Source organism: Cyprinus carpio, chromosome B9 (genome assembly GCF_018340385.1).
Source record: "Cyprinus carpio isolate SPL01 chromosome B9, ASM1834038v1, whole genome shotgun sequence".
NCBI lineage: Eukaryota > Metazoa > Chordata > Actinopteri > Cypriniformes > Cyprinidae > Cyprinus > Cyprinus carpio.
In genome coordinates this window covers 6,449,991-6,466,958 of record NC_056605.1, presented here as the reverse complement: position 1 = coordinate 6,466,958, position 16,968 = coordinate 6,449,991, and the positions used below count along the sequence as shown (strand labels likewise).

The 16,968-nt window shown below is 36.9% G+C and overlaps 1 protein-coding gene across 9 annotated transcripts in view; it reads left to right on the top strand.

Annotated features, from left to right (window-relative positions):
- The window catches only part of myo1b (myosin IB), a 75,240-nt gene that overhangs the window by 40,649 nt on the left and 17,623 nt on the right, over nt 1–16,968 (top strand). For all 9 annotated transcript variants that reach the window (XM_042730754.1, XM_042730756.1, XM_042730758.1 and 6 more), the window contains 7 exons: nt 521–625; nt 2,723–2,769; nt 5,159–5,222; nt 11,208–11,306; nt 11,957–12,060; nt 15,095–15,242; nt 16,548–16,666. In XM_042730754.1, coding sequence (XP_042586688.1) covers nt 521–625; nt 2,723–2,769; nt 5,159–5,222; nt 11,208–11,306; nt 11,957–12,060; nt 15,095–15,242; nt 16,548–16,666 — 686 coding nt within the window. The remainder of the gene's footprint in view (nt 1–520; nt 626–2,722; nt 2,770–5,158; nt 5,223–11,207; nt 11,307–11,956; nt 12,061–15,094; nt 15,243–16,547; nt 16,667–16,968) is intronic.

The following is a 16,968-nucleotide window of genomic DNA, read 5'->3' as shown; positions in this document are numbered from 1 at the left end:
GCACTTCTGTGCACAAGCCACTGCTCTCAGGTCCAGACATGGGAAAGTCATTAAGCATCGAACAAGATAAATCTTACACAGCCGTTAGTGCCAAGTAGATTAAAATCATTCCATGTAAAAACTAAAACCGAGTTTGAACCGTAATAAAAATAATAATGATAATCACTAGTTTAACATAATTAGGGCAGGCTTCTACACTATTCCACTTATTATTTATTTATTTACTAAATGATTTAAAATAAGAAAAATATATATATTTGCGAAACTGGACATTGATGCACAGGCTTTTGCCTATATTTTAGTTGTTCTGTCATCTCTCCATAATTAATAGTATCAGCTCTTTAAACAGCTGATCTCATAGTCAGCTTTGAAAGAATGAGGGAGTTTGGGTTCTCATGTGAGGTAGGAAAGGCGTTTGCTCCCTAGAGTATGGTTAGAGTTGATGTAAAGGGGATTTTTGGAGTGAGGTCTCGTCTAGAAGAAGACCCCTGACCTCATTCTTCTGTGGTCTGTTTTTCAGAGGCTAGTAAGTTTGTGATGTCATATGTGGCGGCAGTGTGTGGGAAGGGCCAGGAGGTGAACAAAGTGAAGGAGCAGCTGCTTCAGTCCAATCCCGTGCTTGAGGGTGAGTCTTCCACATCTTCTGTTTTTGCACCAATTACCTTGTCTATATGTCATTTCACACCTTTAAAGACATTCAGGTTCCTTGTCTTGCCTTAAAACTGATATGACAAAGAGTGTGCTTGAATGTATCGGGGGTCAATTATTAGAAAATTGGGTGGCAGATCATTTCACATTCTTGAAGGCAAGTTTGGGAGCAGATGATTCAAGACCTACATCATATGATTGTTCCCATAATCTTGCCCCACTTTCAACTAAAGGGCAAAAAAGCATCTTGGTCCCTGTTGGCAATCAGACAGCTGTGTTTTTATTTGGGGCCATGAACAGGAAATGCCCATAAGCGATGAGATGGAGATGGATTAGGAATGCCCAGTGCTTCTTGGCAGCAGGACTCGGAGCAGAGTGAAGTCCCACATCTGTGAGAGTTTAGCTGCTGGAAGTAATGAGCCCCACACTGGGGGTCCTGCACATTTCCTGCTGCATGTTTCTCTACCATAGACTGTATATATGCAGCTGGTGGGAGATTGTGTTCAGAAGGAAAATTTGAACATTTGTTATTTTTAATGTTGTAATAATGAATAATAAAGATTCTTTATTGTAGTTTTTGGTTCCATGAAGAACCTTTTACAAACTTGTCATTGCACAGAAGGTTCTTTATAATGGAAAAAGGTTCTTTATATATTTTAATCATCACTCGTAAAAAAGATATATGGTTCTTTTAACCACTCTTCACTGAAAGTTTCTTTTGGGGCACCAAAATCAGTACTTCTATGGCATCACTGTGAAAACCCCATTATAAAACCTTTATTTTTAAGTATGGTTAATGGTAATTTCAGTAGAACCTTGTTCCAAAAAAAAAAAAAAAAAATCGAAACAAAGAGTGTTTCGCTGGAGAACAAAATGGGATCTAAAATGATCATTGAAAACATTCCTGAAGAAAATCATGAAAATTCCCCTTAAAAAAAAAAAAATCATGAAATTTAACAAATCCTAAAAAGACTATAGACTATACTATTCTAAACTTATTTCAAAAAGTGAAACTTTCATTTATTCTAGATTCATTATATGTAAAGTAAACATTTTTTAATTTTGAAAACAACAATAATGGGAAAGACTGCTGACTTGGCAGTGGTCCAGAAGATGATCATTGACACCCTCCACAAAGAGGGTAAGTCATAGAAGGTCATTACTGAAAGGGCTGGCTGTTCACAGAGTGCTGTATCAAAGCATATTAAATGCAAAGTTGACTGAAAGGAAGAAATTGGGTTGGAAAAGGTGCACAAGCCACAGGGATGACCGCAAACTTGAGAATACTGTCAAGCAAAGCTGATTCAAACACTTGGGAGAGCTTCACAAGGAGTGGACTGAAGCTGGAGTCAGTGTATCAAGAGTTACACGCTCAGACGTCTTCAAGTAAAGGGCTACCAAGCCACTTCTGTAACTGTGCTTGATTGGCCAGCCAACATGCCTGACCTGAACCCCATATAGAATCTACGGGATATTTTCAAGAGAAAGATGAGAAACAGTTGATCCAACAATACAGACGAGCTGAAGGCTCAATAGTGCCTCAGCAGAGCCACAGTCTGATCGCTTCATGCCACACCCTCACTGATGCTGATCCTTTTGCAAATCCTTTTTTTTATTTTTTATTGATCTTAGGAAATATTCTAATATTTTGAGATACTGGATTTTTGACTTTCATGAATTGTAAGCTCTAATCATCAAATTTAAAACAACAATAAAAAAAACTTGCAATGCCAAGGTCATGGGTTCAGCTGATGAAATGTAAAGCTTGAATGCGAAATAAACTGCTTAGGATAAATTTATCTGCCAAATCTATAAATGTAAATTCCATTAAGTGTCCATTAGAGTTAACTAAGATACTCATTAATGTTTAAAATGTATGCATTATTGAAGGACATGTGGAATTGTTTTTATTTATAATTTTAGGCCATCTAAGTATCTTATGCTCCATGAATATGATGAAAGGTACCTGAGAGGATTCAGGATAGTTTTTCCACAAGATGACATCAGTCAAAGTAGAAATGTAGTGCTGAATGAATCTGGCTTGACTAACTTACAACATGTTTTTCCACTGCAGCTTTTGGGAACGCCAAAACCGTGAGGAATGACAACTCGTCTCGATTTGTGAGTATCTCTCTTTTTGTTTTTTGTTTTCCAGACAGAATATTTTGCAAGTGTTTTGTTGCTGCTCCTCCCTCTAGAGTGTGTTTGCTTTAGATTAGATCAACATGGACTTTTGATCCGTAATGTGAACACAGGCAAATGATTCTATTACTTTGTCAACCCACCCCTAAAGTGATGCAATGCTTTTCTTGGGTGTTTGATTTTGCAAAAATTATACTGCAACATTCCTGGTTTGCTTTGTGTTCTGCTGCTTCCGGACCGGCCCTGAGCACATCTGGCCCTATTCTGACACAGCAACACTAGAGTGATTGGTCTTTGTGCATATAGCAAGATTCAAACAGAACTCTGTGTAACCTCTCTGGCAACCACATCCAGATGCCTTTGAGTCGGTTCTTTTTTCTCTGTTGTCCATGAGGACAGACTCCCACAATGCCATTCGGCACAGAGATTAGCACAGTTAAATATATCTGTTTATGCAAATGTGTTTAATGCCGCTGCTCTTTGACAGTCTGGCCCTCTTCCAGCTGTCCGTCACAGCCTGACCACACAAAGTAAACATACTGAGCTATAGAGTGTGTACTTACAGAGGTCAGACCACACAGCATTGTCCAGCGTGTGATTTCAGAGGTTCAACGGAGGTGCTGTTCAGTTTACATAACAGGAAAAACAGAACAGCGCTGAGTCAATGTTGTTGTTGACGTTTATCCTCAGGAAACTTAGCAGATCTAAATTTTAGTAACTTGTGGGTCAGAATTGAGTTTGTTGAGCACTCTTACTAGCTCTTGCATCACCCACATGAGACCATCAGTGTGTTACATAACAATCTTTAGCCAGGAGCCATTTATTTCTGTGACCTAGCCTATATAGGTAGCATTTTGAGGCAGCACTTATTACAGAAATATTTAAAATATTGATAAAGTGTATTGCTATGACTGGAAAGGCATTTCTATTAAAACTTGTATGTCGTGTATTTAAATATATTTGTAATTGCACATTAAATTATATGTTAGTCAATGCATCAAGTAAGTATACTTTAAAGCACAAGAAAAGATTGGTTACACACCTTATTTCAAGGTCTCCCTGTTACAATGTAATTATACTTTTAAATACTGAGTAATAATTAACTACATGTACTTATATGGTTAGGATTAGTGTTTGGATTAGGGTTACTTGCATGTAGTTATGCATAATTTATTGTTATTATAATAGTAAGTTTATGTAATGTGTAACAAGGACACCTTAAAATAAAAAGTATAATTAAATGACTTTTTCATTAATGTTATATTAACCGCAAGTACAGTGTGTTTTTTTTTTTTTTAAATACACTTTTAAGATATGAATTAAACTACTAGTACACATTGAGTATCAACTATGTGTTTTAATTTTTCACAAGGGTGTCATTTAAAGTATTTAATTACCTGGGTAGGTAAAGTATCAAATTATTTGCATAGCTGCATGCTAATAACAAGCTGTATTGAAATCAACTGTGAATACTATTAATTTATGTGGCATAAACCATAATGGACTGTGCAGAGCATTTTACAGTAGTCAGCACCTTGGTTAGGATGCAACCTTTGTAGGCAGAAGACAGCAAGCCAGCTTGACAGGGTTTGTAACGGAACCATCTCTGATTTCTAAGTTGATGGCATGTTAACACCTTGAGATTTGGAATTTCATAATAATGTTTTGTATCTAAAACACCATTTTATCATATAGTTTTCAACTGCTATACTGTTACGACTTTTCTCAAAGTAATTTTCAGCCGTTACTTCCTGTGTTGTAGGAGTTCTAAGAGTTTATTCAGCAGCCTCTGAGGCAGTTTCCTTTTTGAAGAGCTGTTGGATATAAATAGAGGGAAAAAATTAACTGGCTCCAGAGACACTGGGCTTACTGTTCCTTTCCCAAATAGTGTGCAGGGACAGAAAGACAAAAAAGTTTATTTTACCATTACAGCAGTAAAAAAAAAGCCTCTTCTCCCACAGTAGTCCATTACTCCATTGCAAATCTATGTATGATTGGCAGTGTGTGTTATGAACAGGCCTGTGCTTGGAGAATTGAGGGATTTTATTTTTTCTTCTTCCCCCATTTGCCTCACGGAAGGCTCAGATTTCATCCCTATTTGCAGTGATCGCTGCCCTCGTTGTCATGCATCTTTTCCTACCATCAAGAACCACAAAAGAGCCACGTGGTTCTCCGCAGCAAGCCTGCTATTAGTACCAAAGGCCTTGATGCAATGTCACCATTGCTACTTAGACCTTAGCTTCTTAGTTATATCTTATTTTGACTGCACAGGAAGGCCATGTTAAACAATAATAAAGAGCCATATCATCAACTAACACACCCATGCACTTTTTATGGGATGTGCTAACAATTTCTTTTCTTTCTATAGGGGAAGTACATGGATATCGAGTTTGACTTCAAAGGAGACCCCCTTGGTGGAGTCATCAGTAATTGTGAGTATAATTACAAGGTGGAAACCAAGAAGTATCCCTGTAATAGTGCCCAAGTAGAAATAAAGTAATAGTCCACCCCAAATCTGTCGTTCACTCTCATGTCGTTCCAAGCCCATATGCTGTTTAATTATGTCTAAAATACATTTTAGAAGCATTTTATAAAAAAAAGTTCATGCAGCTTTTGTTCCATACAATAACATTGTGATGTGACTGTCATCCTCCCAAATGTACAAAACAACCATTATAAAAGTAGTCTAAATGACTTGTTTTATACACTATACTGTTAAAAAATTGAGGTCAGTAATTTTTTTGAATACTATTATTCAAGTATAACTTAAATTGATCAAGAGTGAAAGTAAAGAAGAAAAAAAATGGATCACGGTTTCTATTTATGGATAAGAACTGCATTCTTTAGAACATTCTTTAGAAATTCTCCTTTTGTGTTATCTGAAGAAAAAGTCATGTGAGTGCAAAGGCAACATGCAAGGGAGAATAAGTGATGATAGAAGCTTCATTTTGGGCAACTAAGAATTTTATATAAGTGGCTGTGTCTTTACTCTTGCTCCCAGCTGTGTGCTCTCAGAGAGGGTTTTGGGTTTGCTGCATTTATACACACACAAACCATCCAGAGCATGTGCTTATTTTGTAGCACCATAGCAATGGTTCCTGTAATATGCCCCTGAGCCTGTCTCTCTGCAAATTTTAAAGCCAGACCAGCAGTCTAGTTGGCTTGGCACACATGCTCTTGACTGTTGAAGCCAGTGGTCCATTTAGCTAAATGTTTCCTCGTGCATTTGGTTCATGTATAGTGTTGAATTAATCGGTAGTTGAAACGATGAGGAATGGTGATTTTAAAATATGCACAATCTCTAATACATTACTATAAATTTCAACATCGAATAATGATATTGACAATGTTGACGATATCTAGAGTGCATTTTTTACATGTCAGCTAACCTGTTAAATAATTACTAAAATAGCAGGCAATTTCTAAACTGTATAGACATTTATCTGGTCAAAAATGTGATTATGCCACTATGACAAGTGACCTTAAAATCTATAAATGGAAACGAAAGTGCTACCATTTGGAATGGAGTGATAATTGAGAGATAATTAATCCCACAGCAGCTTTCTCTAGCAGTTAACACAGTTTGTCCATTTGCTCATTGATTTGAGGAGAGTTTGTAACCTATATAGTACAGCAGTTTGAGTAACTAGTCGATCAGATCGTGTGCCACTGTCCACGTGAGAATCGATCAGTCTACCACTCTTAATGATGCTGATGTGATTTATCTACAGCATTCCATCACATGCAGGGGAGTCACTAGATCTAATTGACAACATAATGACTTTTTTGATATTTGGATCAGCGCAGAATAACTTCTCGACAGTTACCCCTTCAGCTCAGATATAGAAACATCTCTGCTCGGGTATATGAACACAGTGACTTTACTTGAGGACAGCAAGACCTTCACCTGTTTTTCAGTTATCTCTTATTTTGACTCCACAAACATATACAGCAGAAGACACAGGAAGTGGGAGCAAAATGTTACTGTGATTAGAAGAGCTTTTAACAGTCCCACAGTTAAAACAATTCCCCCACAGTTTTTTTACTGAAGTCTGGGTAGAGTTGCACCAGCCGTTCGTAAGTTCTGGAACACAAAGTAGTAGTAACTCTGTACTTAATTTGTTCTTAAGACAGAACGTAGCTATGCATAGTTGCATAATATGACATTTACCCTTAATGACACTATAGCAGACTAACTTATTTTGCCTCACATAACTAATGGTATAAATATTCATTTGAATTAATAAACTTCATATTAACTAAATATTTACAGAAACCTCCGATCAGGGGTAACAGTTTGAATAAAACAGCAGATTGACTGAATTGCATCAATAAGCTCTTGTCTTGACTTCAATCCTTTAGACAATAATAAAGAGTAAAAAAGTATATTTATAAGTAAAGGACCAGTCAGTAAATACTGACACCAAAAAATGGACTTTTATTTGTTACGAGTTATGTTTGACATGCACAAGGCTGACCGATATACACCGAGGTGCATTGTTTAGGTCGAATTTGTGTTAAAGCTGCTAACAAAGTGATCTATTCACATAATGTCCTCAGCAGTTTCATGTATGTCTAAAGTATTGAAGTCTGTCAGGTAAAGAGGAGCTATTCAGGATGCAATTCAGTCAATCTGCTGTTACTCCTGGTTGAAATAACTGTAAATATTTTGTCAATAAGTAGAGTTGCGATTTAAGTTTAGTTATACAACACACAAATATTTAGTAGTGCAAAAGTTGTAACTTACTTCCCCTTTACATCAAAACTAGGCTAAGTTAAACTTGCGCACAGCTGGGGCAGTTGGCCTCTGCTGTCTAAAATCAGTCTAGTTTAAACTGTTACAGCTTCATGTAGTCTGCACAATAGAATCTATTGTGAGTGCTTCAAAACAGCTAAGTTGCATGTCCATAGACAGGCTATAACAGGATGCTACAGACTGCTTTGAAGCCTGAGGGCTTTCCTCCAAAGTAAGAAACAATCTTAGAGTCATCTGATACAGCATCATTTTCCCCACTAGAAACCGTTTAGATGATTTGAACAAACAGTCTTCAGTTTTTAGCAAATTTGCGAATCAAACATGATGGCATTATAGGGTTCAGAACAGTTTTGTCACAAAGTGAGGTTGGATTGAAAACAGTGGACTAAACAATAGACCAGATGGAGAATACTTATTTTAATATCATTAATTCGGTATTTCAATATCAAACTTACTTAGTGTTTATATTTGCAACAATGTATGGGAGAAAATCCCCTATAATGGCACATTCTGTTCAATTATCTTGCACTACGTTTATATACAAGAATTCATCCTGCGTGAATGGCCACTTAGAAGGCAGCTCAGTTTTTTGAGTTAGTCAATTCAAAGCAATGCAGAAAGCTTCTAATTTTTGAGTGGAAGACAGAAGTCACTGGCTATTACTGGAGTTGTGTTAAAGCAATAACAAAGGTCTGCGAGTGTACAGAAGGTGGAAGGTCAGAGTGGAGTCCCCTCAGGACTGAAGTTTTCCTGCATTCCTCAGACGCTACTCTTACACCAGACAGCATGATTTATCTCTGGAAGTTAAATAAGAGGATTGGGGAGAAGAGAGACGAAGGATACTTCTTAGTGTTTGATTATTGTTGAGGTAGATTCCACAACAGGGGATCTTTAATAGGGCTATAAACTATTAATGAGCTTGTGGCCCACAGCCACTAAGCCACTGCTGTGACAGGCATCAGATAAAACAGGAAGTGACAACTGCTCATTGCAATCTTGCTTTTATAAATGAACCAAAAAAAGTCACATGGACATTTTATTTTCCTCCGATACAGAAGTTAAATTGAGTTATTTGATGATAATTTGTCTTTTAGGGCCTCATACTATAGCAGTAGACTTTTGATTATATATTTTAAATACATCATGCATTTATGCTAAAAGGTTGACTGTTGAATCATTTTAATTTATATGAGCCAATATACCAATACACACTAATAAACAGCAACATTTACTTCTATGCATGCACTACCATATACAGTATGTGTGTGTGTTTGTGTATGTATGTATGTTATATAAGTGTGTGTGTGTGTGTGTATATACACAAATCCGATTCCAAAAAAGTTGGGACAATGTACATATTGTGAGTAAAAAAGGAATGGAATAATTTACAAATCTGTTTGGGGTATATTTTATTCTCAATAGTTTTTGGATTTCATATCTAATTTTGAAATTTAGTAATTTTTATTTGTAATGGAATGTATTGGCTCATTTTGGATTTCATGAGAGCTACACATTCCAAAAACAGTTGGGACAGGTAGCAATAATTGGCCAGAAAAGTTAAATTTACATATAAGGAACAGCTGGAGGACCATTTTGCAACTTATTAGGACAATTGGCAACATGATTGGGTATAAAAAGTGCCTTTCAGAGTGGCAGTGTCTCTCAGAAGTCAAGATGGGCAGAGGATCACCAATTCCCCCAATGCTGCGGTGAAAAATAGTGGAGCAATATCAGAAAGGAGTTTCTCAGAGAAAAATTGCAAAGAGTTTTGAAGTTATCATCATCTACAGTGCGTAATATCATCAAGATTTAGAGAATCTGGAACAATCTCTGTGCGTAAGGGTCAAGGCCGGAAGACCATACTGGATGCCCGTGATCTTCAGGCCCTTAGACGACATTGCATCACATACAGGAATGCTACTGTAATGGAAATCACAACATGGGCTCAGGAATACTTCCAGAAAACATTGTCGGTGAACACAATCCACCGTGCCATTTGCCGTTGCCGGCTAAAACTATAGGTTAAAAAAGAAGCCATATCTAAACATGATCCAGAAGCGCAGGTGTTTTCTCTGGGCCAAGGCTCATTTAAAATGGACTGTGGCAAAGTGGAAAACTGTTCTGTGGTCAGACGAATCAAAATTTGAAGTTCTTTTTGGAAAACTGGGACGCCATGTCATCCGGACTAAAGAGGACAAGGACAACCCAAGTTGTTATCAGCGCTCAGTTCGGAATCTCATCTCTGATGGTATGGGGTTGCATGAGTGCGTGTGGCATGGGCAGCTTACACATCTGGAAAGGCACCATCAATGCTTAAAGGTATATCCAAGTTCTAGAACAACATATGCTCCCATCCAGACGTTGTCTCTTTCAGGGAAGACCTTGAATTTTCCAGCATGACAATGCCAGACCACATACTGCATCAATAACAACATCATGGCTGCGTAGAAGAAGGATCCGGGTACTGAAATGGCCAGCCTGCAGTCCAGATCTTTCACCCATAGAAAACATTTGGCGCATCATAAAGAGGAAGATGCGACAAAGAAGACCTAAGACAGTTGAGCAACTAGAAGCCTGTATTAGACAAGAATGGGACAACATTCCTATTCCTAAACTTGATCAACTTGTCTCCTCAGTCCCCAGACGTTTGCAGACTGTTATAAAAAGAAGAGGGGATGCCACACAGTGGTAAACATGGCCTTGTTCCAACTTTTTTGAGATGTTGATGCCATGAAATTTAAAATAAACTTATTTTTCCCTTAAAATTATACATTTTCTCAGTTTAAACATTAGATGTGTCATCTATGTTGTATTCTTAATAAAATATTGAAATTTGAAACTTCCACATCATTGCATTCTGTTTTTATTCACAATTTGTACTTTTCTGGATTCGGGTTTGTGTGTAAATATAGACAAATGAGATGCATATTAAGGTTGTCACAGTAATTACAATGTATGCTTATTTTTATGTTACCAGCAAAATCATCTATGCATTTTTTTAATGCAACTCTCAGTGAGTTTGAACTGAATTAAAGCACCAAGAAAACCTTTTTTGACATAGATAATACTGCTCCATAAATTTTGTTGCTCATATAAACAATGCTTGATGTTTTATCTCATATCAAGCTAATAAATGTTGTTGATGATATGGTAATCAAGGCTTTGGGCCGATGCTGCTGTTTTCTAATGGGCACACATCTGGATGGAGCGTGGGTGGTATGACATGTTTCTCTCCCCATAGATGAATATCTCCTGTGAGACTTCCTGTCTCAATCTGAATACAATGAACAATGAAAACTTCACCATGGATTCCTAAATATTCACTCTGATATAAACAGGAAAACACCATTGTTTTTCTCTGAAATGGCTGTTCAGTGTAGGATCAGTAGAGAATTGTCTATAGACAGTTTTGTCTGTGTTTATCTCTTCACTGGGAATTCCACAATTAACATTTATTTATTTATAAAGTTGAAAACAAACTGTGTATGACAGCCTTGTAGCTCATGTTAGGCCTGTCTTTTAAGTTTAAACATTATCTCAACTTTCTCTCTAAAATGAGTGGAATTTTTACCTCAGAAACCCTTCTGTTGCTCCCTTTTTAAGCTGAGTCAGCCGTGTGTGCTCATGAAATGTTTTGTGCTTTGATATTTTCCTTTCGCAGATCTCTTGGAGAAATCCCGTGTGGTAAAGCAGCCCAGGGGCGAGAGGAATTTCCACATCTTCTACCAGCTGCTTTCTGGAGCATCAGATGACACACTCAGTAAGAGACCACTTACAGAGTCTGTATGATTTCATGTGCATTCCCAATGCACAGTCCATTCAGTGGCTTTCAGAACACAGTTTGGAAAAGATTGCTGGATTGCACTGAAACATACCTGAGTTGAAGACTCTGGGAACAGAATTTAAAGTTCATTTGTGGTTTATTTGCATACTGTTAGTTAGACCATAGTTGTTGTTTGACATTTTTAATGAAAGAGAACACAGAAAGAGGCTTCGATTCCAGGTTTCCAAGAGGAGAGCTGAACAGAATACCACATAGATGTAACCTAATCGGATAGCAACTGGGTCCTATTGCATGGCCGATTCATCGAAACTAAGGAGAGTATAAAGCAGAGTTGTCCCATCCTGCTCCCGGGGAGGACCAACGTCCTGTAAAGTTTAGTTCCAACCCTAATTAAACACACCTGAACCAGCTAATCAAGGTCTTCAGACTCAACAGAAACTTCCAGGCGAGTGTGTTGGAGCTAAACTCTGCAGGATGCTGGCCCACCAGGAGTAGGATGGGACACCCATGGCATAAAGGGAAAGTACAAAGAGTGACCACTCATAGAAAAACAAATTGGGGAACTTGCATCAAAAATGGTTGACAAGTGAATTGCCTTTAATGCTCTAATTGTGTTTTTCTTTCAGAAAAACTGAAGCTGGACCGAGACTTCAGCAAATACAACTACCTTAGCCTGGATTCGGCAACAGTCAATGGACTGGACGATGCTGCCTGTTTCAGAACAGTTAGAGTACGTTTTCTTTCAGGCCTGCCATACACTACATACAGCAGCTGGTTCCTGACACATTATAGCATGTGTCATTGCTTCAGACTGTCTTGGGATTAGCTCAGATCCATGGCACCCTGTATGATGAGAAGTTAGCAAAAGACCTTATCTCCCTGCTTAACTGGATAAGATCACCCTTTACCCACTGAGGTGAAGTTTGATCTGAACAAAACAATTTGTCTTTTGTCATTATGTAATTTCAGCTTCATTCAAGCCTCTACTTGAAGACAGGGAAGTTGATTTAAGGGGGAATTCCACCTGCTCACAGCTGACTTGTGTAAATAGAATCAGTGCTTCTGTTTTTCTCATGCACACTTATTGTCATTGTGAAAACGGGTTGTGCGGAGGATGGATAGTCGTTGCAAAGTTTAACAGTAAGGATTGATTTCTGAAGGCTTTGTTGAGCCAGTAGTTTTGCTTGCTTTGGACTCTTGCCTCACTTGCCTGGAGACAAAAAAAATTACAATATTATATATTTTTTGAAACATATTTTGCTTCTGACTTATATTACAGTAATAGCTGTAAATTATGTAAGGGATAAAATAAAGGGTAGTTGTTAGTTGGTTACTGTTGTAAAATAAACAAGGTGACTGCCATTTAGATGCATCTGGAATGTATTGAAGGCCAAACTACTCAAAATTAAATGATTAAGAGTTGGTAAGATTCTTAAATATTTTTGAAAGAAGTCTCGTATGCTCAACCAAAGCTGCATTTATTTGATCAAACATACAGTAAAACAGAAAACCGTAATATTGTGAAAAAATATTACAATTTGAAATGTAATTTATTCATGTGATGTAGAGCGTCATTCAGAGTCACATAATCCTACAGAAATCATTCTAATATGCTGATTTGAGCTCAGAAACATTTATTATCATCAATTTTGAAAACAGTTGCAATAGTTGTGATTTTGTAATATTAAAAATGTATTTACCGTCACTTTTGATCAATTTAATGCAATTTCACTGACCCCAAACTTGAAAAGTAGTGCATTTGCACTGGTAAAACACAGAAAGCAATGCATAATGTGCTTGAATGTTACATTTTTGACAGTGTTGCTGCCTTTTTTTATTTTCTGGCCTGTTAAGACAAGTGACTTTTCCATCAACTAGCCCAAAACCTTATTTTGTTTGGGCCCGGGCCTTTGGGTCATCCTCATTGTGGAGCCCTGTTCTTTGCTTGTCTTCTGGAAATGAGTGCAGAATGTCTGTGTCCAAGCAAACAATACAGCCCACATTAAACTGATCAGAATTCAGCACCGCATCAGACAATACAGTGCAGTTCTGATGAACAATAGGCCTAAGCCAAGCTCCGTGCTGACATCAGAACACCCAAACTCACCATGTGCTGGGCCTCTAGCTCTGTCTGTTAACCCCTTGCCTGGGGGAGTCCAATCTAATTAATTAGAAACATGCCTTTTTTGCAGTGTAGACATTTGTAGTTTATAAGGTTAAGCATAAATAAGGCTCTGTGTGTAGGAGACAGTAAACACTTCCACGAGTGAGGATGATTGCTATTTATGCTAGGCTGTAAATAATATACAAAACTCAGCAAAACGTTATTACAGACACGAAATGCTTGTCTTGTTAACATGAAGAAAAAAAATAATAATAAAATATATATATTTTATTATTATTATTATTATTATTATTATTATTATTATTATTCTATATATATATATATATATATATATATATATATATATATAATATATATATATATATATATATATATATATATATATATATATATATATATATATATATGTATATATATATATGTATATATATATATATGTATGTATATATATATATATATATGTATATATATATATATGGTATATATATGTATATATATATATATATATATATATATATATATATATATATATATATATATGTGTGTGTGTGTTTACACTCTGGAAGGATTAAATTGTGTTACCATTTATTCATATATAAAGTAAGTTATTGGTTTGTCATTCACTTTTAGCTCTCACATTTCAGCCCTTTACAGCTCACTCACTGTTATCTCTGGCCTTTAGGCCATTGACTTTGCCAGTGTACCGCTTGCACGTTTATTATCAGCAATTCCATGACATTTTGAACGTAATTTATGGCTTCATATGAACAAATATGAACACAAGCTATTGTGGAAGCACACGGAACATGATAAATCATAAGCTGCTGATGATTCTGTTGGCTTAATCTACTGTAAAAATGTAAAAATCTGTTACTTATTTCCCTGTACACCCATTAATTAACAATATTAAATTAATAGTTCATACAAAAATCTAAATTGTCATCATTTGCTTACCCTAAAGCTGTTCCAAACTTGTACAGCTGTTGAACACAAAATAAGTTATTTTGAAAACAAGGTTGATAACCAAGCAGTCGCTGGTAGCCATTGACTTGACTAATAGTACAGAAACAAAGTACTATGGAACTCGATGGATTCCAGCAACTGTTTGGTTACCAACATTCTTCAAAATATCTTTGTGTTCAACAGAACAGAAATTCATATGGGTTTGCAGCAACATGGGGGTGAGTAAATGATGAAAGATTTTCCATTTTTGGGTCAACTATCCATTTAAGGTGAATCTCAGGTCATACAGTATTTTACTCCAATATCTAAATATATAAATAAACAAATAAAATATATGTTTTGAGTGAAGAGCATTTCCCATATGTATGATTGAATTGAAATCATGAGACCATGTCCACAAAAAAAAAAAAAAAAAAATAATTACTTATTTATTTCCTTGATTTTTAAAGCTGTTGAATGCAAATTATTCTTAAAACCAGCTGCAATCCTTAATCTTTTCTCTTTGTCAGACTGTGGTGTGATGGAAATTTCTGTTCAACACCCCTCAGGCTGTCCATTAGTGGTGTGGTTATGGGCCAGTCAGTCACTTTACAGACACCACCATATGTACTGCCATGTTAAATGTCCATCAGCAGACCACTATTGACTAAATGTATTTTCTCTTCTGTTTTCCCAGAATGCCATGCAAATTGTGGGCTTCATGGAGGATGAGGTTCAGTCAGTACTGGAGCTGGTGGCTGCTGTTCTCAAACTGGGAAACCTCGAGTTCAAACCAGAGTCTCGTTGCAATGGCTTCGATGAGAGTCGAATCAAGGACAAGAACGGTGAGTGCTAGGCTCTTTCAAAAACATTGCTGATGCAAACCTTACATTAGTTTTTTAAACTTTTGGTTTATAAAGGAAAGTACACTGCCCAAGAAACTTTTAAGTGTGAATGATCAGACATCACAATTAATGTTACAGTGTCACAGTATTAATGATACAGTGACATAAACATTTGCAAGCACTGAAAACCAAATTAATGTGAATTGTGAAATAGTAGGTACTGTGGTCTTGTATATAACAGTGCCTTCATCTGCTCACCAGGTTGGTCACTACTGCCATCTATTGATATGTCAAGAGTCATTTACAGGATTAGCTTGCAGTTGGTTGTACACAGTCAATCAACACCACACTGGTACTTACCCAGATAACCCTTGCATCCTGTACCGTGAATGCATAAGATAATGACAAAAAAAAAATGTGTATGTTTTTGCAAAGCCAGATAAATGCCTTCTTGACTATCCGGTAAAGGATATAATATTATAAGAAGTGACACATGTGTTCTGTTATGTGCTAGAAATAATCTAAAATTATTTAAACTATATCTCCTTTAAGTTTACCACAGTTTAATGAACAAAAAAGGCATTCAGAATAATGCAAAAACATTTACAGGCCTGAAACGGCTCCAAATCATTTTCATGGGAAACCAAAAGTTCAACCTAAAATTTTAATGCAAAAAAAAGGTTATATGTCAACTACCTAAATGTAATGCAAATGAGTGTTACTCATCACTGCCTGTTCTTGTGGTTTCCTATAGCCAGGGCAGTGGCCGGCCCAGACTAAACATCACAGTCCATGTCAACACCTCCATTTATATATATACTACAGCGTCTGGTTTGCCTGCTGTGCTTTAACCCATTAGCAATAATGTGCTTTCCTCTGCCCTTTTGACCTCATAGCTATGGGCTGAAATGAGACCGATTGAGCTGCTGTGGGATGAGGGGGTTGAATACCTGAAGTCCAGATCCTCTCAAAACCCCTAAAGAAGAAGCACTTTTAAAATACTCTTCAGCGTAAACTCCTTGAAAGGGGCTTAACATGCATCAGTCTTATCCTTGACCTCTAGATTCTGAGAGACAGGCCTTTGATCAGAATGATTGTTGGTTTTAATTTCAAAGACACTAAAGATGTTTTATGGAGTTATTTTTTTTAATTTATTTTTTTTCTCTCAACATAAGAGTCGGAGGGTTTATGTTTATCTTTGGCAATTGGCAAATTTGTTTAAATTACATAACGCACTGTCTAGTCTATCCATAAATAATTCTTTAATCTGATCTGCCTGGGTTTGTTTTGCATTTCCTGTCCCAGACCTGAAAGAGATGTGTGAGCTGCTGGGCATCGAGCAGTCTGTGCTAGAAAGAGCGTTCAGCTTCCGTACCGTGGAGGCCAAGATGGAGAAGGTGTCCACCACACTCAACGTGGCTCAGGTCAGCTCACACACCCTCCTTGTTCACAGGATAAACTCCATTTAACCATTTATTGTTACTTTGTACAATAACAGTATGTTGTCAAGCCAAAATAATAATTAGTAATAGAAATATACTGCAGGCCAAATCTCAGTCTGCAGCTGGAATGCATGTGAACCTGAAGACTTGATCACTACAATACTAACATCTGAGCGAGGGGTCCAGTTAGCACATTATGATGTGTCCTTGACGTAGCATCATGTTGTTAAGAGTTTAACCACTAACTCTTGATAGATGACAGGCCTCAGAGCTTTTGGATCCAG